The sequence below is a fragment of the Cololabis saira genome, chromosome 24 (assembly GCF_033807715.1).
Source record: "Cololabis saira isolate AMF1-May2022 chromosome 24, fColSai1.1, whole genome shotgun sequence".
In the NCBI taxonomy this organism is placed as follows: Eukaryota; Metazoa; Chordata; class Actinopteri; order Beloniformes; family Belonidae; genus Cololabis; species Cololabis saira.
In genome coordinates, this window is record NC_084610.1 from 23,669,914 (window position 1) to 23,693,813 (window position 23,900).

Sequence of the window (23,900 nt, forward strand, 5' to 3'; positions counted from 1 at the left end):
ATTTTCATTCCATTAATGTACAGATTATATGATTAATTTATGTTATTTGTGAAATTATTTCTTGGAAAAAGGGGATCAGATAAGATTCTTCTTCTTTCTGCTTGCTTTTCATTCATGAGTTAAGAACATTTGTATTTGTATTGAATTATTTTATTTTTTTGAATGAAATAAAGAATATTAAAAAAAATAAAAAAATATGTCACAGGTGTCAAACTGAATTCCAGAAGGACCGGTGTCCTGCATGTTTAGATGTTTCCCTGCTTTAACACACCTGATTCTAATTAATGATCGTCACCAGCTTGTCATCAAAGTCTGGATAGTTCTGTTGATGACACAGCTCCTTGTATCATGGTGCAATTAAACAGGGAAACCGGCCCTCGAGGGCCTATTTAAATACATTTGCATATTTAAATGGGGGTGTGGACAGGGAGGAGTCTGGTACTCCTACATGTGCGCTCAATTCCACGTTGATTGGGATGTACAGAGGAAATGTGCTTGGATTCATGCCTACGCACAGTTTCATACATCTGGATTTGTTTGTGCGTAGGACGTTTTCTGGATTTAAGCGTACGCCATGTTTCAGTAGGAAATCCACGCAAGTCTTTGTACATGAGGCCCCTGGTGTTACAACGTGTCCTGTGTAATGTTTTAAATGATGAACTGCACTCTGCACTTTTTCTTCAAGACTGAAATGCTGACGTAGCCATTTATTTATTTATTGGGTATTCTGTTTTGTTTCAGGCACTTCAGCACTTTATAATGTGAACTGTATCCTGTGAAAATGTGAATAAAGTGTGTTTGTAAAAATCATTAAAAAAAATCTTCTTCTTCTTCTTATTGTTCTGACAAAAGGAGGGCCTTTTTGCCCCCCTAAACGTGCACAAAAAGTCACCAAATTTTGCAAGCAAGCCAGGCCTGGCGAAAAATTTGATATTTCATGGTTTGCATTAATGGGCGTGGCAAAATGGCTCAACAGCGCCCCCTAGAAATCTTTGTGCCTCAAGCCCCACAATACGGTTTGACGTAAATGCACGAAAATCACTACACACCTGTATCATGTCGCAACTTCAAGAAAAGTCTCTTGGCGCCATGGCCGAAACCCAACAGGAAGTTGGCCATTTTGAATTAATCATGTAATTTTGACGCAATTTATGCCATTCCTTCGGCAGTTAATACGGCCTGAACCGCAACGTGCACCCAGGTGTATTATACATCAAAATGTGCGTCTCCATCCTGCGACAATGCACATTACTTTTCTCATTCAAAAGCATTACAGTGGCGACGATAGATGCCAAAAAAGTGCGCCCCCCCTTCTTCTGGTTGGTCCATATTTGATAGTTCCTACTTTCTACCATAACTTTTGAATGGTTTGACAAAGAGTCGTGGGTGGTGTCATCAGACTTGGTTTTCAGTCCTTGACCATAATTAGTGCAACTTAGCCCCGCTCCTTCTTCTGATTGGTCGATATTTGATAGTCCCTGTTTTCTGCCATAACATTTGAATGGTTTGACATAGACAGTCGTGGGTGGTGTCGTCTGACTCGGTTTTGTGTACTTGACCTTAATTGGTGCAAATTAAAGCCCCCTCCTTCTTCTGATTGGTCAATATGGGATAGTTCCTATTTTCTGCCGTAACTTTTGATTGGTTTTATATAGAGAGTTGTGGGTGGTGTAATCGGAATTATGCTAGGAATGTATGACTGTATGTATTTATGTCTTAGATGATATGTTTTCTGTAATGTTTTATGTACTTTATGGACCCCAGGAAGATTAGTGTTGCGTATCGCCAAGGCGGCAGCTAATGGGGATCCATCCAATAAACAATAAACAATAAACAATCAGACTCGGTTTTGAGTCCTTGACCTTTATTGGTGAAAATTACACGCACGAGGGCCCGTTCATCGCTGTTTACAGCTTGAATTATTATTATTATTAGGGCCCGAGCACCTTCAGTGCGAAGGCCCTATTGTATCTGTAGGAATTTTTCTTTTTTCTTTCTTTCTTTCTTTCTTTCTTTCTTTCTTTCTTCTGACGAAAGGAAGGCCTTTTTGCCCCCCTAAACATGCCCAAAAAGTCACCAAATTTTGCATGCAAGTCAGGCCTGGCGAAAAATTTGATATTTAATGGTTTACATTAATGGGCGTGGCGAAATGGCTCAACAGCGCCCCCCGGAAAACTTTGTGCCTCAAGCCCCACAATACGGTTTGACGTACATGCACGAAAATCGCTACACACCTGTATCAGTACACAACTTAAAGAAAAGTCCCTTGGCAACATGGTCGAAACCGAACAGGAAGTCAGCCATTTTGAATTAATCGTGTCACTTTGGCGCAATTTATGCCATTCCTTCGGCAGTTAATACGGCCCGAACCGTAACGTGCACCCAAGTGTGTTATACATCAAAATATGCGTCTCCATCCTGCGACAACACGCATTACTTTTCTCTTTCAAAAGCGTTACCGTGGCGACGCTAGACGCCAAAAAGCGCGCCCACCCTTCATCTGGTTGGTTCAGACAGAAAAAACTTTGCGCCTCAAGCCCCATAATACGGTTTGACGTACATGAACGAAAATCGGTACACACCTGTATCATGTCGCAACTTAGAGAAAAGTCTCTTGGCTCCATGGTCGAAACCGAACAGGAAGTTGGCCATTTTGAACATTCTGAATTAATCGCGTAATTTTGGAGCAATATATGCCATTCCTTCGAGAATTAATACGGCCCGAACCGTATCGTGAACCCAGATGGGTTATACATCAAAATGTGCGTCTCCATCCTGCGACTACCCGCATTACTTTTCTCTTTCAAAAGTGTTACCGTGGCGACGCTAGACGCCAAAAACCGCGCCCCCCTTCATCTGATTGGTCCATATTTTTATAGTTCCCCAAAAGTCACCAAATTTTGCATGCAAGGCAGGCCTGGCGATAAATTTGATATTTCATGGTTTGCATTAATGGGAGTGGCCTAACGGCTCAACAGCGCCCCCTAGAATACTTTTATCTGCCATAACTTTTGAATGGTTTGACATAAAGCGTCGTGAGTGGTGTCATGAGACTCGGTATTGAGTCCTTGACCATAATTGGTGAAAATTAGCCCCGCCCCTTCTTCTGATTGGTTGTCCCTATTTCCTGCTATAACATTTGAATGTTTTGACATAGAGAGTCGTGGGTGGTGTCATGGGACTCGGTATTGAGTCCTTGACCTTTATTGGGCTGAATTAGCCCCGCCCCTTCTTCTGATTGGTCGTCCCTTTTTTCTGCTATAACTTTTGAATGGTTTGACATAGGAAGTAGTGGGTGGTGTCATTTCTGATATGCTTATGGGGGCGGTGGCTGTGAGTGCGAGGGCCCGTTCATCGCTGCTTGCAGCTTTAATTATTATTATTATTATTATTATAGAAAATGGATGGATGGATGGATGGATGGATGGATGGATGGATGGATGGATGGATGGATGGATGGATGGAAAGATGGATGATGGATGGATGGATGGATGGATGGATGGATGGAATGATGGATGGATGGATGGATGCCCGCGCAGGTGTCTTCTTGTTGGGGGTTCCCTCTCTCCGGTCCCCCCTCCTTTCTGGGGGGGGGCGCTCTCGTAGGGGGGTGCACCTGCCTCCGTCAACGGTCGGGGTGCCCCCCCGGGCGGGCTGGTCTCTCACCAGGTGGGGGTCGTTGGCCGCATGTTCTGCCCATGCTGGGTGATTGGGTCCCGGTCCACTGCCGTGGGTTCCCTGGCTGCCTCCTAACGTGGTCATGGGGGCCCCACCCGGGGGTCCTTCTGTCGCCGCTGGGGGGGGGGCGGGGCTTCCCTCAGTCGCCGGTGGAATGGGGCGGCCTTGCTGGCGGTGGGTTTCCTCCCGCCCTCTTCTCCCCTCTGTGGGGTTGCTGGTGGCCTGGGTTCCTGGTTCTTCCTTGTCGGCCTCTGGTCTCTCGGGTGGCGGGGTTGCGCTCTCCCTCCACTATAGATACAGCTCAGGTGGAGCATTGATAGGACTATTACACACACACACACACATAAACACACACACACACACACACACACACACACACACACACACACACACACACACACACACACACACACACACACACACACACACACACACACAGCTACACAGACATACACATCTGCTCATTCGCCTGCATGCTCGCTCCTTAGTTTTGGGGGTCAGATAGTCGCGGTAGCCTAGCCTAACCTGGGTTGGTTGCTGCTTTGTCTCTGTTCTCGTGTCTGTTTGTTTTTTCTCTTGCAGATTTCCAGGGCTCGTGTGATCGTTGTGCGTCTCCATGTGTTTTTGGCGTCTTGGACTAGCAGCGGATGTCACCCCTCAACCCCCCCCCCCAAATATATATATATATATATATATATATATATATATATATATATATATATATATGTTAATAAGATAAATATATGATATAGATAAATAAATTTAAAAATATATCATGTATATTTTATATCAAAAATGCATATATATATTAACAGCATGGTATTAACGACAACGTAAACTAACCTTTTTCGGCAGATGGACTTGGGGACGCATCCAGCTCAAAGCAAAGTAAAGGATTTATGGTTTGAAGAAGATTGATCATCTTATTCCAGACTTCCTTTCCCTTTTCCATCACAAAGATGACAAAGCAGCTGGCCTTATTTACTCTGGTGTGGTTCTCCTCCAGTATCGACTTCTTGTCCCGGTCATCAAAGACACCATCAGTTACGAGGGCCTCCATGAGCTCTGTCAGGGTTTGTTTAGACACTTTCTTAACAAAGTCACTCATCATCCTGGCAAAATGTCTCTCTATGAGAAGAAAACAAACAAAAACGTATTAATACTTGTCCTTTTAAGTATGTGAGTCAACAAGGATTGAGACGTATTCCAACATGTATTTAGAGCCACATGTGTAAAATGAACATGATTCCCTTTAAGTTGCCTTTTGACAATGAATCTCACGAGGCGTTGTTACAGTTTGATTGTTTTTATACTGAGGCTGTGAAGCTAATTTCTTCCATTTGACCATAAAAAATGTTTGAGAACAAATGTGGACAGTTCGCACTGAATATGTGTTTTTCTTTGTTTGTCAAAGTGTTGTCAGTGTATCCTTATCGCGTTTACAAAGTCCAAAGGTGCACATACAGCCGTGAGTTTCTGCTTGGCATAGGCAGAACCAATGAGGCTAGCAGCTAAGCCACACAAGCCAGCATACATTTGGCCCATGTGCACTCCTTGGACAACAAATTACACTACGTCAGACTACGAACTGGATCGGCTGGGACTGAGCACCTCGCTGTGCAACTGGCTCCTGGACTTCCTGACCAGGAGACCAAGGATGTGTTTTGGGCCCCCTCGTCTTCACCCAGCTGACCCATGACTGCACAGCGAGATACAACTCCAACCTCCTCATCAAGTTCAGATTGTTCAAGTTCAAGTGCAGATGACATGACTGTGGTGGGTCTCATCAGCAACGGGGACAAGATGGACTACAGGAGTGAGGTTAGCCACCATGTGGACGAGATGGACTACAGGAGTGATGTTAGCCACCATGTAGTGCATACACAACAATCTCTCTGAATGTGGACAAAAGATGTGGACTTCAGGAGAGCTCACACCCAGCATGCTCCTGTTTCTATCAATGGAGCAGAACCAAGTTCCTGGGTGTGCACGTCACCTCTCCTGGGACACCAACCCGGCATAACTGGCCAAGAAGGCTCAAGAGCGCCTCTACTTCCTCCTTAAACTGAGGAAAGCCAGAGCCCCCATCAGGAGCACCTTCTACAGAGGCTCCATCGAGAGCATCCTGACAGGAGGGAAACAGACCCATTTCAGAGTTATTGTGAAGTGAATCAATGCGACTGACTGGGACCATTTACCTGTTGCACCAGCTGGAAAGACTGGATCATCCTGGAAAACAAGTTCCGGAAAGGATTTTTCTGCTGGAGGTCAATGAAACAAGTTATCATCAGTTATTGTTTAAACAGGATAAAATCTTCATAGTAAGATGGTTTATGTGTTTTTCCTTATCTACAACAGACCTTTATCACTCTTTAAAGTTTTTAAAACCGTCTCAGCCACCTCTCTGGTCTTTGAGGAGAATCTCTGCATCATCAGATCTACTGTGTCCAATCTGTCCGCATGCTCCAGACGACTCAGTGGGATCGGTTTGAAACCATCCTTTGATGGATCTGCATTCACCAGGTACCACTGGAATTCCTTCAGCCTCCTGGAGTCCAAATTCTCCAAAGTGCCCTTCAACCACCTCTTTACCTCCTTTATAGAAAGAAATGATCATAAATGAAGTCTTAAAATTTGAATTCTGAACAGAGAATCAGATGGACTTGAACAAACTCAGGAACATCCAGAAATCTGAAAATGGGTTACAGACCAGCGTTTCCTAACGTGCAAGACTCAAAGCCTGCGATCGGTACTCTTTTGGTCTTTTGGTAGTGTTGTGGATCAACACTGTCCAAGTCACCCGAATGTGTGGTCCATCGTCTCATCGCAACACCAATCTCCGATAGACTTCAGATCATTTGACCTGCCAACTCCTGTATCCGCAGCAGAAAACAGACTACTGTGCTGAGCTGTTATCAGCATGTCTTTGGTGACATTCAGTCAGGTCTTAAGGAGACAGATCGGACTGGTTGTCACGTTTAACCACCAAATCCCTGGAGGAGAAGGATGGGGGGGTCACAGCCTTATTTAATGATTCATTTCAACATAAGAAGTTAACTCCTGGAAGTTTTCAGTCATGAATGCCTGGCTGTACAGCTGAAGGCCTCATCCAGAGTTATGACTGAATGTTTACAGCCCCCCACCTCCAAATACTGTGAAACTTCTCTGATGCTTTCAGTGAATTGCTTTTAACATCCATGTGGACAACCCTCAGGACAACCCTCATGACAACATACATTTTTATGCACCAATTTCAACGTGCGTCTCCGTTCAGTGGTTGTGGAATGTGTAACTTTTAGAGGAAACACATTTTTATATGTTATAATCAAGTTTTTGAAACCTTGTCCATATGCTTCGTGGACAAATAGGCCTGCAACACCGCGCATCAAGTTAGCACTGCAACGGCAGAGACCAACACTAATTTAGTGCAGTAGCCATGCGCTCAAAAGCACCAAAATAAGAGTCAACGTCTGACCGAAACGAAGGAACTAATGTGTTGTGCTTACTGACGTCAACGTGTGTGCTTTGAGGTGACGTAGGTATTAGGGGTGCAACGGTTCAGGTAGCCCACGGTTCGATTCGGATTCAGTTTTTGGGCTACTGTTTCGGTTCAGTTTCGGTACGGTTTTGTTTTGTGTTATGTGCATAAAGAGAGCTTTTTTCCAAAATGATCTGTTTATTTTGCTTGTCACTTTTGAAAAAGGAAATTACTATAATTCTTATAATTCAACAGCCTCTTAATCTTGACAACTCAGTACAGTTAGTACAGAACACACTATACTAAATACAATAGTATAACATATCTTTAAGAAACTCTTTGAAATGTAAAACAGTTACTGAACACAACACTTTTAAATGGTAAACTGCCTTTTATTCCTTGAGTACCTGTATATACTATACAGTAGTATAAAATATGGATAAATATGATAACGTTGTTGAAATGTGTGCGGGAGGCCCAACTCTCTTAGCTGTCCATCGCGTACGATGACGACGCTTGCTCCAGGGCAGGGAAGGGGGGTGGGGGGCGTCAGCGCTGTTGTCGCTGGTGCCACTTGATGTGGCTGTGGAGGCCGATGCGTGAGCCGCACATCCTTCCACAGGTGGGGCAGGGGAGCCCGGACGTTGGGGGAATGCCGGCTGTCCTCCGATGTCGTTGGGCACGTCTCTCAGACCTTCTCTGATGATTGCTGTCATCTATTTGTGTGATTGCCCTGACGCAAGTATCTCTCCAAACTAAGCGATCACACGCTAGAGTTTCCAGCTGAGTGGGGCTGATGGCAATGCGCTTCAGAAGGTCCTTGGTGTAGTCCTTGTAGCGTTTCTTTTGGCCACCAGCAGCACGCTTTGCGTCTTGTAATTGACCGTAGAGGACTTGGCGGGGCAGGCGGTGTTCAGGCAGTCGGATTGTATGACCTATCCACCGTAAGTGCCTTTTGGCCACAGCTGCTTCCATACAGCTGGAATTAGTGCTCTTCAGGATCTCCGAGTGAGGTACTTTATCTTCCCAGGACAGACCAAGGATTTTTTGAAGGCAACGGATGTGGAAGGCCTCCAGGTTTGTTATGTGCCTTCTGTATGGCGTCCATGTTTCTGCCCCGTAGAGCAGGGTGGACACGCACACTGCATTGTAAACTGCAACCTTGGTGCCGACCTTGAGGTTACGGTTTTCAAAAACCCTCCTGCGAAGCCGTCCAAAGGCTGATGAAGCTTTATTGATGCGGGTGTGTATGTCTGTGTCGAGGGAGCAGTGGGAGGATATTGTAGAGCCAAGGTAGGTGAAGTGTTCGACTGTTTTGAGTGGGATGCCGTTTATATGGAAGCTGTGGGGTGAGGGAGGTTGGGTAACAAGTTGGGACATGATTTCAGTTTTTTGTGTGTTGACATGAAGACCGAAGGACTGGTAAAGAGTGGAAATTGTGTTGAGGGCATGCTGCATAGACTCTGGGCTGTGGGCTAAGACTGCGCAGTCATCTGCATATTGTAGCTCACAGATACGGCAAATCTTTGTCTTCGTATGGGCTTGGAGACGGCGGATGTTGAAAAGATTGCCGTCAAGGCGGTATTCAAGATGAACACCGTCTTTGTGATCCAAGGCACGATTGAAGAGAAAGGTGATGGCAGAAAGGAGGAGATTAAAAAGCACTGGTGCCAAGACACAGCCTTGCTTCACCCCGGTATTTACCTTGAAGGGCTCTGACTGGAGGTCTCCGGTGATTACTCTGGCTTGCATCCCAGTGTGCAGTTGCTGCAGCACGGACAGAAACTTGGGTGGTACCCCAAGTTTGTCCAGTTGTTTCCAGAGCATCTCACGGTTTATGGTGTCGAACGCTTTGCTGAGGTCAATAAAGGCTATATAGAGGTCTTTGCACTGTTCCCTGCTCTTCTCCAGTAGCTGCCTTAAGACAAAGACCATGTCGGTGGTCGACCTAGACTTCCGAAAACCACACTGCGTCTCTGGGAGAGCAGCTTCCGAGATGTGTTCCAGGCGCTTGAACATGATCTTTGCCAGCACTTTCCCTGCAATGGAGAGGAGGGAGATTCCACGACTGTTCCCACAGACTGCTCTGTCACCTTTGTTCTTGTAGATGACCACAATGTTGGCATCCTTCCAGTCTTGTGGGGGGGTCTCATGTTCCCATATGTGTGTGATCAAGAGGTGTAGGCGGCGTGTAAGGAGGTACCCGCCGTTCTTGAAAACCTCTGCTGGGATGCCATCAGGTCCTGCACTTTTGTTGTTCTTCAAGTCTCTGATGGCTTGACGGGTCTCACAGAACTGTGGTGGGGAGTCAAGGTGCTCAACTGGTGGCAGGTCTGGCAGTCCATCCAGGATGTGAAGGTCGACAGGGTTTGCGTGATTGAGGAGAGTCTCGAAGTGATTTGCCCAGCGGCCAAGGATCTCACGGCGGTCCTTGAAAAGGGTAGCTCCGTCAGCAGAACGGACAGGGACAATTGCCCGCTTCCTAGGGCCGTAGAGGGCTTTAATGGCATCATAAAATCCCTGGGTGTTATTGCAGTCTGCAAGGTTTTGGATCTCTTTGGCCTTCTGCACCCACCAGTTATCTTCCATGGCCCGGAGGCCACGTTGAGTCGCAGCTCTTGCTGCAACAAAGGTGGCTTTAAGGGAAGCAGATCCAGGGCAGGACAGGAGGGCTTTATGTGCATGGTGTTTTGCTTGAAGGAGTGATTGTATTTCAGTTGAGTTACAATCAAACCAGTCCTGGTGACGCTTCCTTGACGGGCCAAGCGCTGTTGAAGCTGCACTATGGATGGCATGACGCAGGGCTGGCCAGTCAGTGGGTTCCTCAGGGATCTGATCAAGGTTTCTTGCAAGTAACCGACGGAGGTTGTCTTTGGTGTCGGGGTTGTTTAGTGCTGAGCAGTTGAGTTTCTTGTTTGGAGCTGTCCTAGGGCGACGGGGCTGAATGTGCATGAAGAGTTTGGACCTGACCATGAGATGATCGGTCCAGCATTCTGCTCCGCGCATGACTCTAGTTATAAGAACATCCCGTCTGTCCTTTTGCCGGACAATTACATAATCCAAGAGGTGCCAATGCTTTGAACGGGGGTGTTGCCAGGTTGTTTTGAGCCTGTTTTTCATCTGGAAGATGGAGTTAGTAATTACCAGATGGTGTTCTGCACAGAGGGAGAGGAGCCGAAGCCCATTGTTGTTCATTTTCCCCACTCCATGTTGACCAATGACTTGCTTCCATACCAGGTGATCTCTGCCCACTCTAGCATTGAAATCTCCCAAGAGAATGATCTTGTCTGTTATTGGGGTTTTCTGTAAGATGGTGTCAAGTGCCCGGTAAAAGTCCTCTTTTATGTTGTGTTCAGCATCAAGTGTTGGTGCATAAGCGCTGATGAGAGTAGCAAAGCGTCCCTTGTTGAGGGGAATACGCCAGGTCATCAGCCTCTCATTGATGCCGATGGGAGATTCTGGGATGCGGTGCAGCAGTTGGGACTTAACAGCGAAACCAACTCCATGGATGCGGCGAGCGCCTTCAGGGACCCCTTTCCAGAAGAAGGTGTAACCTGCACCAACCTCTGACAGGGAGTCCTCATCCTGTAGTCTGGTCTCACTGAGTGCTGCGATGTCGATGTTGTACTTCGCAAGCTCCAGGGCCACAAGTGCTGTCCTACGGCGAGGCCCAACATAACGTGGGTCGAGTGTTTTCATTAGTTGACGAAAGCCACATCTCCGACCATCGAAAAGGGCTGCCAATCTTTAGCAATGAACGTTCCCACTGCACGGGTTATTTTCTTGTGTTTATCTGAAGTGGCACTATAGGTCTTTTGGGAAAGCATTCTCGAGAGATTTTGTTTTCATGCTGGTGTTACCTTATCGAGTCGCTCGACTGTCCTGTTTGCAGAAAGCGTTACATCAGCGTGTTGACGCTGGAGATGATGCTCATATTGCTCGTGTTTCCTTTTGTGTATGGGACACGTTTCAAGCAATGTTTACAGACAGTAAAAGTTCTGTTAACTGTTTTCACTCCATCGTAGTTGTATTCAACAGCAAAACCGAAAGTATACCACACCGTAGATTTCAATGAAGCCGGTGCTTCTTCAAACTTTTGTCTCTCAACTCCCCTGCTCCCCCCACTTGTGCTCGCTGTCTGTTCTGTGTGAGGGGGGGATGGGAGGAGCTACAATAGTGACTACGACTCGCGAAGAGGGCTTTTCTGCAGCAGGCTGACGGGCGACACAAACACACACAGTGGGTTGCAAAGCATTAATGCAAAATTAATGGCAAAACCGAAAATCTGCAGCACACAAGGGCGTATTGAACTGTGGAGGGCGAACCAAACGGTTCGGTTTTATACCGAGAACTGTTGCATCCCTAGTAGGTATGGACACGGGTCAACTCTTTTCAAGAGCTCTTATCCGGAGATGCATCGCTTGCACTTCCAGCTCTTTGTTGTGCGTCCCCACCTCCTGAATCCGAAAGGGTTAAGCGGAGATCTTCAGGGGGGACAGACCTGGTTGAGGTTCAGAAACTGAATCAAGATCCACACTGGATCACTGAAAACTTCTGAGCAACCTCTGCTACCTTCGCATCATCCCCGTCTACAGCGGTAGACATTTCTTACGGCAAACAGCCTCTCGCACATTAGCTGCTCTACTTCAGCTTTGCTAGATAGTTTAGTTTAGTTACCCACACATTATCACCGAAAGGCACAGCCAGCTCTGTGCGCTTTTGGCTCACTAGAAAGTCGTGGATAGCTGTGCGTAATTCACAGACGTGTGTCAATACCGATCCACGGGAAAGCCACCTGACTTAAGAATGGTAAAGGAGCATGTTGTGTTCCTCTCCTGTAGCGGCGCACAGAGACGCAAAGAGGCGAGTTTTTATGGCACTCTTCTTAATATTTCTTTGGTGACGAGGGATTCTCGAGATATTCTCTGTGTAGAATGCAATGAGTCCATATAACTCTGGGGGCGACTTTTTTGACAAGCATCATTAGACCACTTTTCTGACCAGTCATGGTGTCTGTAAACACTGCGACACATTTTGGCCAGCTTATTTCGTTCTCGTGAAAAAAAGTCATCAATCACTTTCAAAGTGATTGATGACTTTTCTTCACAGCACTTGTAGTGCACTCAGGCAGTGTCTTGCAAAACAAAAACTCCTAGCACATTTCCTTTTTGTCAACAAAGCGCACAAGAGCTGTGCGTCTTTGGACATGTCCACTGACTCATCCAACTGGAGCGCAAATCCCTCCGCTGTTTGCAGTTTTTCAATTAACTGCACCCTCACATCCGATGCCATATCCGCAATTCGCCAAGCAATTGTTGTGTCTAAAGAGGGGACAGTCGTGAACTTATTTGCACATTCATCATTCCCAAGCATGGTCTTGCACATATCAGTGGCTGCAGGCAAAATCAATTGCTCAGCGATTGTGTTTGGTTTTTTTACACTGAGCAACGCGAAGAGCAACTTGATATGAGGCTTGTTTTTCCGCTCTAAAGTTGACGTTAGTCACATGACTCACATCATGGGAATCATTTATGTAGAGGTTGTTTTTTTTTAACTCTAACAAATTATTAGGGCCCGAGCACTTAAAGTGTAAAGGCCCTATTGTATCAGTAGGAATTTTTCTTTATTCTTTCTTCTGACGAAAGGAGGGCCTTTTTTTCCCCTAAACATGCCCCAAAAGTCACCAGACTTTGCACGCAAGCCAGGTCTGGTGAAAAATGTGATATTTAATGGTTTGCATTAATGGCCGTGGCCTAATGGCTCAACAGCGCCCCCATAAAAAACTTTGTGCCTCAAGCCCCACAATACAATTTGACGTACATGCATGAAAATCGGTACACACCTGTATCATGTCGCAACTTTTTTTTTTTTTTTTTTTACCTTGTCTGCAAACATATTAATGATCGATACCATGCAGGTAAAAACCAAAGGCATATATATGTGCATTATTGCTATATTTATCAGTGTCTTTCTCAATTAGTAAACCCCTTATGCATATTTTTAATTTATCTCTGCAATCTGGGGAGGTTCCTCAAGATTTAAAAATTGCCAAAGTTATTCCCCTGCACAAATCTGGAGATCCAAGAATTTTTAATAATTATCGCCCCATATCAATTTTACCATGTTTCTCAAAAATATTGGAAAAACTGGTTTACAACAGAATGTTGCACCATCTAAACAAACACAATATCTTATACGAGCATCAATATGGTTTTAGAAAAAATCACTCCACAGATATGGCCCTATTACAACTGGTGGAAAGAATCTATACTGCTATTAATAATAAAGAATTTGCTCTTGGCATTTTCATAGATCTTTCCAAAGCCTTTGATACTGTAGATTATACTATATTACTTGACAAATTACATCATTATGGTTTCAATTCAATTCAATTCAATTCAATTTTATTTATATAGCGTCTAATACAACAGATGTTGTTTCTAGACGCTTTCCAGAGATCCAGAACATGAACATAAACATAAACATAAACATAAACCCCCGAGCAATTATTATATAAACAATGGCAGGTAAAAACTCCCTTAGTGGGAGAAAAGCCTTAAGCCAAACAGTGGCAAGGAAAAACTCCCCTTTAGGAGGGAAGAAACCTTGAGCAGGACCAGGCTCATAAGGGGGGGCCCTCCTGCCGAAGGCCAGACTGGGGGAGTCAGGGACGTCGACAGCACACAGCAGGCAGGTGGAAGCAGCAGCGGGATGACCAGAGGTGGGGGGGGGGGGGCGTCAGCAGCACACAACAGTCATGTGGAAGCAGCAGCGGGATGACCAGAGGGGAGGGGGGCGTCAGCAGCATGATATTTTCCATGTTTCCATGATATTACTTTGAAATGGTTGTCTAGTTATGTTCATAACCGCGAACAACATGTGCATGCCAACGGTTGTTTTTCTTCCAATGTTAAGATGTCATGTGGAGTCCCTCAGGGATCAATACTAGGACCCCTTTTATTTCTCATTTATGTAAATGTGTAACCCAGGTGCTAAATGAGCAGTTATTTCATATTTATATTTTTTTATATATATTTATGTTTATTTATGAACTCATTTCAAGCTCATTCAGACCCCGTCAGTGTGACGTCATGTGACTAGCGTTCAGCCAATCAGCTGAGCCGCTCCGCTATTTACAGGAAGCAGACGCTCTCATTGTGGATGAATGGGGCTGATGCACGGAGCGGAGCGGCTGCAGGTTAGTAAACGGTTGCTGGCGTTTTCACAATAAAGTGTTATATGACGGTTAACAGCCACTTTGTTGCCAACTGCAGATTGTCCACTGGCTGTCGGGAGGTTGTCGAAGTCTGAAACCTGTGAATACTTGATTGTCGATGTCAGAAACCTGTTGAATACTTGACTGCCTGAATTGGTGAGTTGTGTTTTAAGTTTAGTCATTTAGTTTTTTTTCCAAATGACTGAGTTACCTGAACTTTAACACTTCCAGTAAGGCAAGTTTTGTTTTGGTTTGTTTTGTTTGTTTAATTACCGGGTCTTTTGTTAAAATGTTTGTTTTATGTTGACGCAGCGTGTCAATCAGCTGATTGGTAACAGCTGATGCTGCGGTGAGGAACGCACATTCAGTGCGCAAGTACTGTTAGTTTAAATGCTTGAACTACTTAATCAGTACATTTATGGATGATAAGATGACCAGCAAATAATTATTTTCTGTGTTAATGATAACCTGTAATAAGAGCTCTGGCCTTATGTTTGACCAGGCCAGGTTTTGTGATCCCGGATGGTGAGCTATTCCAGAATCCAGTGATCAGGAGTCCACGTGGAGGAACCAGGAATCATACTCAACAGTAATTGTGTCTGCCACAGCGGTAGGCCACTGCAGCAAAACTCCCCCCCCCCCCATGCATCTCTTCTGCCCCATTCACTCAACCAAACGCTTGGACCCAGCACCCAGATTGACTAATTGACTGACTGACTGACTGCTTTGACCGGTGCTGAGGACCAGAACTGTGAAGAACGGAACTGTGAAGAACAGTGAACTTTATTTTTGAGTGGGGAACCCACATTAATTTGTTTACGTTTTGGAGGGTTGTTTTGTTGTTTTCGGATAATTTTGAGTTGATGTATTTTCTTTTATTCCACACATTGAGTAAACAGTGTGGAACAGAACAGAATTGAAACTAATGGTGCACCTGACATAAGCTAACTAAGCTGAAGTCATTGTTATATTTTTTCTTTAATTTGAATTTCTATTACTTGAAGAAAGTTTTTTTTTTACGTGGCCATATTTATTTTTCAACGTTTGAGTAATTTAATTTGTGTTTTTTCTAATACAAGGTACCTAAACTGAAGCCATCTGCCTCTGTGTCATTCATTGTGCATCATACGTGTTCTCCTCGGCTGAATCTAGTCTTCTGAGGTTACTAGCCTACCTCTAGCTATTTGCTACATTTTTATTTCAGTAGTTACAGCCAAATATATGCTACACAATTCTGGTGAGCTAGCCAGGAGAACCAGTTATGATGTGCAATGATCAAGATACCCTCACAATACAGTTATGAATAAGCACTAAGTTTAGTCAGTCAGAACACTATCAAAAGATGGAGGTATTTGACAACCTTGGTATTAAAATTCCTAATGCTGTGTTGGTCAGTGGAAACACTAAGGATCTATCTGACGTAGAAGAGGTCATAGATTTTCTCAAACAATATGGGATTATTGGTAGAGCAACAGTAGTGGATGCAATAGAGTCCGACTTTCACGAAAACTGGGTTGTAGAATACAGTTCAGGAACTGCTGTTGTAACCTTAGAGTCCCTACTACCATACACATTTGTCACTAAAGATGGGAAAAATACTTATCAGATCAGAGACCTGTCGAGTATGTATGCTGAGAGGGAAGGAGACAAAAAGACTCAAGCATATCTTGAAGACCTGAAGCAACTAGCTAAAGTCAGTGGCATGAACTATGCTGAAGTTCTTAAAGGCATGATGTCTCACATCAGTAAATCCATCACTGCTCTTGAACCTGCCATTACAGCTGAAGAAGAAGAGGAGGAGGAGGAGGAGGGCGGCGCCCCAGAGATAAAATCTCCACCCCAGTCACCCTGGAAAATCTCTCCTGGAAGTGCAGCCCATCCAGTCTTCAAGCCCTTGCCCAGAGCTCAAAGTGCTGGGATAAAATCTAACACTATCGCTGCTGATGACGTCAATCCACCCGAAGTCCAACGGTATGTCGTTGAGCACATAGTAAAGAGCGAAGATACCTCTATGCACATGCTTTCATCCCAGAGACTTCGAGTTTTTTCAGGCAAAATACAGAGGCCTCCACAGGAAGCAGACTATGATACATGGCGTTCTAGTGTTGACTTACTTATGAAAGATCCTGCTGTATCAGATCTTCAGCGGTCTAGAAAATTGCTTGAAAGTCTTCTTCCACCAGCCGCTGATGTTGTCAAGCACTTAAGTCCTGACACTTTGCCTGCTGTATATTTACAGCAACTTGATTCAGCTTTTGGCACAGTTCAAGATGGTGACGAGTTGTATGCTAAATTCATGGATACATTCCAAGATGCAGGTGAAAAGCCATCAGTCTATTTGCAGCGTCTGCAGGTAGCTTTGAACCTTACTGTGAAAAGAGGTGGTGTACCTGTGAGGGAAGTTAATAAACATCTGCTAAATCAGTTTTGTAGAGGCTGTTGGGATAACTCACTCATCTCAGAGCTTCAGCTGAAGCAAAAGAAAGCAAACCCCCCTTCTTTTGCTGAACTTTTACTGCTTCTCCGAACAGAAGAAGATCGTGAAGCAGCTAAAAATCTGCGCATGAAGCAACATCTTGGTGTTACCAAGCAGAAAGTAGCATCTCATCGTCATGTTGTTCATGATGAAGAGGAGAAAGGAGCCTATGCTGCACTAACGACACTTACCCAGCAATTGGCAAAGCAAATGGCAGATATTCAACGCCAGTTAGCAGCTCTTACAGCTAACCAGTACAATGCCAAACCTGCTTTTACTTCAAAATCACATCCTAAGCAGGTTGAGAGACCAAAAACTGAAAAATCTGCAAAACATGTGCCATTATCCCAGAAAACCCCAACTTTCAGACCAAAACCAGGTTACTGTTTCAGGTGTGGGGAGGATGGCCACATCAAACCTCAGTGCGATGGTGAGCCAAATCCTGCATTAGTTGCAGAAAAAAGAAGAGAATTCAATGAAAAGTGTCGCAAATGGGATACTCAACATCCCTCAGCTTCCAACAGTGCTTTAAACTAACCACAGTTCCTATTACAGGACGAATGGGGACTGGAACTGATGAAAAATGTCCTGCTAACCGTCAACACAAGCGCTGTGCTAATAAGCAGTCGACGGTAAAACACCCACTTGTTAAACTGCCTAAAGGTTTAGTTGGTTCAAGATGCACAGCTGTCATTAAAATAGCTGGTGCTGACCGCAACTGCCTTTTGGATACAGGTTCTCAAGTCACTACAGTCCCAGTGTCTTTTTACAACCACTACCTGTCAGATCAGCCAGTAAAACCTCTTAACAACCTGTTAGAGGTTGAGGGTGCTGCTGGACAGTCTGTGCCATATTTGGGCTACGTGGAGCTAACAGTTGGCTTTCCCAAAGACTTTCTGGGAGCAGATATTGACGTACCAACCCTTGCTCTTGTGGTCCCAGATTTGCGCCCTGAAACCCCATCTCAAGTCTTGATAGGGACAAACACTTTGGATGTGCTCTATGAGCAATATCTTGATGGCGACGCTACACATCAGCAGCCCAGTCTTTATGGCTACCAAGCCTTACTAAAAACGCTTGAATTACGGCACCAGCAGAACAAAGAGGGCAATGTGGGAGTTGTGAGGATGCTGAGCAAGACACCGATACTCATCCCTGCCGGCCATAGTGTCATCCTTGAGGGATTAGCCAAAGTTCATACTCTTGTGACAGACCGGTGGACGGTGGTGGAACATCCCACTCAGTCATCCTTGCCTGGTGGCCTTTGTGTCAAAAGTTGTCTTGTTACTTTTCCTTCTACTGCACCATACAAAATACCCGTTATGGTCACTAATGAGACAGAGCAAGCAATTACTCTTCCATCCCTCAGTGTCATTGCAGAACTTGGAGCTTTTCACAGCATAATATTGCAGCACAGTGTCACAAACTTGCCTGCTCCTGAGAAACCCTTAAAGCCAGACTTGAACTTCCACTTTGGTGACTCTCCACTGCCATCAGAATGGAGGGAGCGTATCACCAACAAGCTCCTTGAAATGCCTGAGGTATTTTCTCACCATGACTTGGACGTTGGGTGTACAGATAAAGTAAAGCATCACATCAAACTAAAGGATGACACTCCTTTCAAGCATCGGGCCCGGCCTATTCATCCTCATGATATTGAGGCAGTGCGTCAGCACCTTCATGAGTTGTTGGAGGCTGGTGTCATAAGAGAGTCAGAGTCACCCTTTTCCTCACCCATCGTGGTCGTGAGAAAACGAAATGGAGCTGTACGTCTATGTATAGACTACAGAAAGTTGAATCTGCAAACAGTAAAAGATGTCTATGCCCTACCCAACCTTGAAGAAACTTTCTCAGCATTAACAGGATCCAAATGGTTTACCGTGCTTGATTTGAAGTCTGGATATTACCAGATTGAAGTGGAAGAGGCAGACAAGGCTAAGACAGCCTTTGTTACTCCACTTGGCTTTTGGGAGTTCAATCGCATGCCACAGGGCATAACAAATGCACCTAGTACATTCCAGCGATTGATGGAAAAATGCATGGGAAAATTACACCTGAAGGAAGTGCTGGTCTTTCTGGATGACTTGATCATCTTCTCTGACACTCTAGAGGAGCATGAAATCCGGCTGATGAAAGTACTCACTCGGTTAAAGGAGTATGGATTGAAACTGTCGCATGAGAAATGCAAGTTCTTTCAGACGTCTGTTCGATATCTAGGGCATGTGGTATCTGAGAATGGAGTTGAAACAGATCCTGAAAAAGTCAATGCTTTAAAAACTTGGCCAATTCCCCGAAACTTGAAAGAGCTGAAGTCCTTCTTAGGCTTCTCGGGCTACTATCGACGGTTCATTAAAGACTACGCCGTCATAGTTAAACCCCTTAACGAACTCACTCGTGGTTATCCACCACTGCGAAAAACTGCAAAGGTTAAAGGGACAAGCAATCAGTATCATGATCCGAAGCAGCCATTTGAAGGTCGGTGGACCTCTCAGTGTCAAGATGCTTTCTTAACTCTCATTGACAAACTCACCACTGCTCCAGTCCTTGGGTTTGCAGACCCAAAGCAACAGTACATCTTGCATACTGATGCCAGTACTACTGGGCTGGGAGCCGCCTTATATCAAGAGCAGGACGGAAAGCTGAGAGTTATCGCTTTTGCCAGCCGTGGTCTGTCTTACAGTGAATCACGATATCCCGCACATAAACTTGAGTTTCTGGCACTCAAGTGGAGTGTGACTGAAAAGTTTCATGACTACTTGTATGGAGGTCAGTTTACTGTAGTCACAGACAGTAATCCCCTCACATATATACTCACCTCTGTAAAGCTAGATGCAACCAGCTACAGATGGCTGGCTGCTCTGTCAACTTTCAACTTCAAACTTCAGTACCGCGCTGGAAAACAAAATCTTGATGCTGATGGACTCTCTCGGAAACCTCATGGGACTTACCTGGATGATAGCCAGTCTCGGAAAGAGCAGCATCGCATAAATCGCTTCACTCAGGAACACCTGGCTGATGCCAATTCCACCGAGGTGCTCTCCTCAGATGTTGTCGATGCTATCTGCCAGGGTTGCCTGGTCAGAACTAATCTTGATTCTGTCTCCAGTCAGTGCAGTCTTACACTGGTGGAGTCTCTTGCTCTTTCTGCAGCTGCAATTCCGGACAGTTATGTCTCGGAGGATCTGACTGGTTTACCTGTCATTCCATCGTTATCCCATCTCGACCTCAAAGAAAAACAGCGAGCTGATCCATGCATTCGTGAAATCATCTTCCAAATGGAATCTGGAGAAAAGATCCCTCCAACTGTAAGGACAGAACTCCCCGAACTTCCACTTCTGTTGAGGGAGTTAAACAAGCTTGAGTTACAGAATGAAATTCTGTATCGGCGAAGGCAAGAAGGGGAACAAATATCTTATCAACTGGTTCTACCTGAAGATCTGAGAGCACTTGTCTTACAGAGCTTACACAATGACATGGGTCACATGGGCATAGAGCGAACTCTAGATCTTGTCCGAACACGTTTCTTTTGGCCCAAAATGGCAGCAGCTGTGCAACACAAAATCAAGACCTGTGATCGCTGTATACGCAGGAAAGCTTTGCCTGAGAAAGCAGCTCCACTGGTGAACATTAAAGCAACCCGTCCTTTGGAGTTGGTGTGTATGGATTTTCTCAGTCTTGAACCCGATACCAGCAACACTAAAGATATTCTTGTGCTAACTGATCATTTCACCAAGTTTGCAGTAGCTATTCCCACTCCCAACCAAAAAGCAAAGACTGTAGCAAAATGCTTGTGGGATAACTTTATTGTTTACTATGGTATCCCGGAGAGGTTGCACACTGACCAAGGGCCCGATTTTGAATCTCGCTTGATTAAAGAACTGTGTGAAGTTTCTGGAATACAGAAAGTTCGAACCACCCCATATCACCCTCGGGGAAATCCCGTTGAAAGATTCAACCGAACATTGCTCAATATGTTGGGGACTTTGGAAAATAAGCAGAAATCAAAGTGGCGAGAGTTTGTGAAGCCCTTGGTCCATGCCTATAACTGCACTCGTAATGAGGTAACTGGGTTCACTCCTTATGAGCTCATGTTTGGACGATCACCTCGACTTCCTGTTGATTTAGCTTTTGGTTTACCTTTGAGAGATCAGCCCAAATCTCACTCTCAATATGTGCAAAATCTCAAAAGCCGGTTGCAAGAAAGCTACCAACTAGCTTCTCGGAATGCTCTGAAATCAGCAGAAAGAAATAAAGTCAGATTCGACAAAAAGGTGACTACTTCAGAACTGGATGTGGGTGACAGGGTCTTGGTCAGGAATGTGCGTATCCGTGGCAAACACAAACTTATGGACAAGTGGGAGGCTGACATCTATGTTGTGATCAAGCGGGCTGGAAAGCTTCCAGTCTACACTGTATGTCCGGAAACCAAAGACGGCCCTAAACGCACCCTGCATAGGGACCTTCTTCTTCCTTGCGGGTTCCTCCCTGTGACAACAGCAGAAGAACTCTCTCCGCCTACGCCTGTCCGCCGGCCACGCACACGTCGTCATTCAGCCAACTATGAACCTGACACTGTTGATCTAGACTTTTGTGATGACGAGACTTTCAACACTTGGGTCTCTAGAAGTCATTTTCAGCCGACAGCTAAGTTTACTGTGGGAGGGCATTTCGATGCTGAAGAGGAGATTAAGACCCCCAAAGCTGTCGACCCTGCCTCTCTATCATCCAAACTTTCATCACCGTCACCCTTGGGCCCTCCGCCCACAGCGGAGCATCTGCCTGAACCCATTACTGTGGAGGAAAACATCTTACCTGGATCTGTGGAGGAAACCAACTTACCTGGATCTGTGGAGGAAAACATCTTACCTGGATCTGTGGAGGAAAACATCTTACCTGGATCTGTGGAGGAAAACAACTTACCTGGATCTGTGGTGAACTTTCCCACTGATACCCTACTCGACGAAAACCTACCTGAACATGAAGTGCCTGCAGAACTAGTATTGGACCCCGCTGACATGTCTACTGAACCTGTTACCAATCCAAGTGACACCCCTGAGACTGAAAGCTCCCTCAGACGTTCACAAAGAGACAGAAAACAACCAGAGAGGTTTCAGTACCATCAGTTAGGCCATCCTTTAATTAATATTGTACAGTCGCTTTTCCAAAGTTTGTCTTCAGCCTACGCTGAAGCCTTGAGTGACAGTAATGGTTCCAAGTCCTTTCCTACTTCAAAGATCCATGTAGTATAGCCTCTTAGCATGCAACGGGACGTGCATGGATTTAGAGGGGGAGGATGTAACCCAGGTGCTAAATGAGCAGTTATTTCATATTTATATTTTTTTATATATATTTATGTTTATTTATGAACTCATTTCAAGCTCATTCAGACCCCGTCAGTGTGACGTCATGTGACTAGCGTTCAGCCAATCAGCTGAGCCGCTCCGCTATTTACAGGAAGCAGACGCTCTCATTGTGGATGAATGGGGCTGATGCACGGAGCGGAGCGGCTGCAGGTTAGTAAACGGTTGCTGGCGTTTTCACAATAAAGTGTTATATGACGGTTAACAGCCACTTTGTTGCCAACTGCAGATTGTCCACTGGCTGTCGGGAGGTTGTCGAAGTCTGAAACCTGTGAATACTTGATTGTCGATGTCAGAAACCTGTTGAATACTTGACTGCCTGAATTGGTGAGTTGTGTTTTAAGTTTAGTCATTTAGTTTTTTTTCCAAATGACTGAGTTACCTGAACTTTAACACTTCCAGTAAGGCAAGTTTTGTTTTGGTTTGTTTTGTTTGTTTAATTACCGGGTCTTTTGTTAAAATGTTTGTTTTATGTTGACGCAGCGTGTCAATCAGCTGATTGGTAACAGCTGATGCTGCGGTGAGGAACGCACATTCAGTGCGCAAGTACTGTTAGTTTAAATGCTTGAACTACTTAATCAGTACATTTATGGATGATAAGATGACCAGCAAATAATTATTTTCTGTGTTAATGATAACCTGTAATAAGAGCTCTGGCCTTATGTTTGACCAGGCCAGGTTTTGTGATCCCGGATGGTGAGCTATTCCAGAATCCAGTGATCAGGAGTCCACGTGGAGGAACCAGGAATCATACTCAACAGTAATTGTGTCTGCCACAGCGGTAGGCCACTGCAGCAAAACTCCCCCCCCCCCCATGCATCTCTTCTGCCCCATTCACTCAACCAAACGCTTGGACCCAGCACCCAGATTGACTAATTGACTGACTGACTGACTGCTTTGACCGGTGCTGAGGACCAGAACTGTGAAGAACGGAACTGTGAAGAACAGTGAACTTTATTTTTGAGTGGGGAACCCACATTAATTTGTTTACGTTTTGGAGGGTTGTTTTGTTGTTTTCGGATAATTTTGAGTTGATGTATTTTCTTTTATTCCACACATTGAGTAAACAGTGTGGAACAGAACAGAATTGAAACTAATGGTGCACCTGACATAAGCTAACTAAGCTGAAGTCATTGTTATATTTTTTCTTTAATTTGAATTTCTATTACTTGAAGAAAGTTTTTTTTTTACGTGGCCATATTTATTTTTCAACGTTTGAGTAATTTAATTTGTGTTTTTTCTAATACAAGGTACCTAAACTGAAGCCATCTGCCTCTGTGTCATTCATTGTGCATCATACGTGTTCTCCTCGGCTGAATCTAGTCTTCTGAGGTTACTAGCCTACCTCTAGCTATTTGCTACATTTTTATTTCAGTAGTTACAGCCAAATATATGCTACAAATGACCTGGCTACTGTATCTTCATCCTTTACACCAATCTTATTTGCTGATGATACCAATTTGATACTAACTCACAGAAATTTTGATTCACTTATTGAGCAAGCTAATTCTGGTATAGCAATGCTTTCAAAATGGTTCCTTGCAAACAAGTTGTCGTTAAATGTTAACAAATCTAATTTTATTGTATTTGCAAGTAAAAACAAAAAATATTGTCCGCAAAAAGCTAAGATTTCTGTTGGTGGTATTACAATCAATCAGGTTTCATCCACCAAATTTCTAGGTGTCTTTGTGG

At 44.7% G+C, this 23,900-nt stretch overlaps 1 protein-coding gene across 1 annotated transcript in view; it reads right to left on the bottom strand.

The window, feature by feature from the left end:
* LOC133425279 (NACHT, LRR and PYD domains-containing protein 12-like) overlaps positions 1–23,900 on the bottom strand; it is a 110,625-nt gene that overhangs the window by 61,903 nt on the left and 24,822 nt on the right. Inside the window, exons 7-9 of the mRNA XM_061716035.1 lie at positions 6,039–6,273; positions 5,877–5,939; positions 4,522–4,806 (exon numbers count right to left, since the gene is read on the bottom strand). Coding sequence (XP_061572019.1) covers positions 4,522–4,806; positions 5,877–5,939; positions 6,039–6,273 — 583 coding nt within the window. The remainder of the gene's footprint in view (positions 1–4,521; positions 4,807–5,876; positions 5,940–6,038; positions 6,274–23,900) is intronic.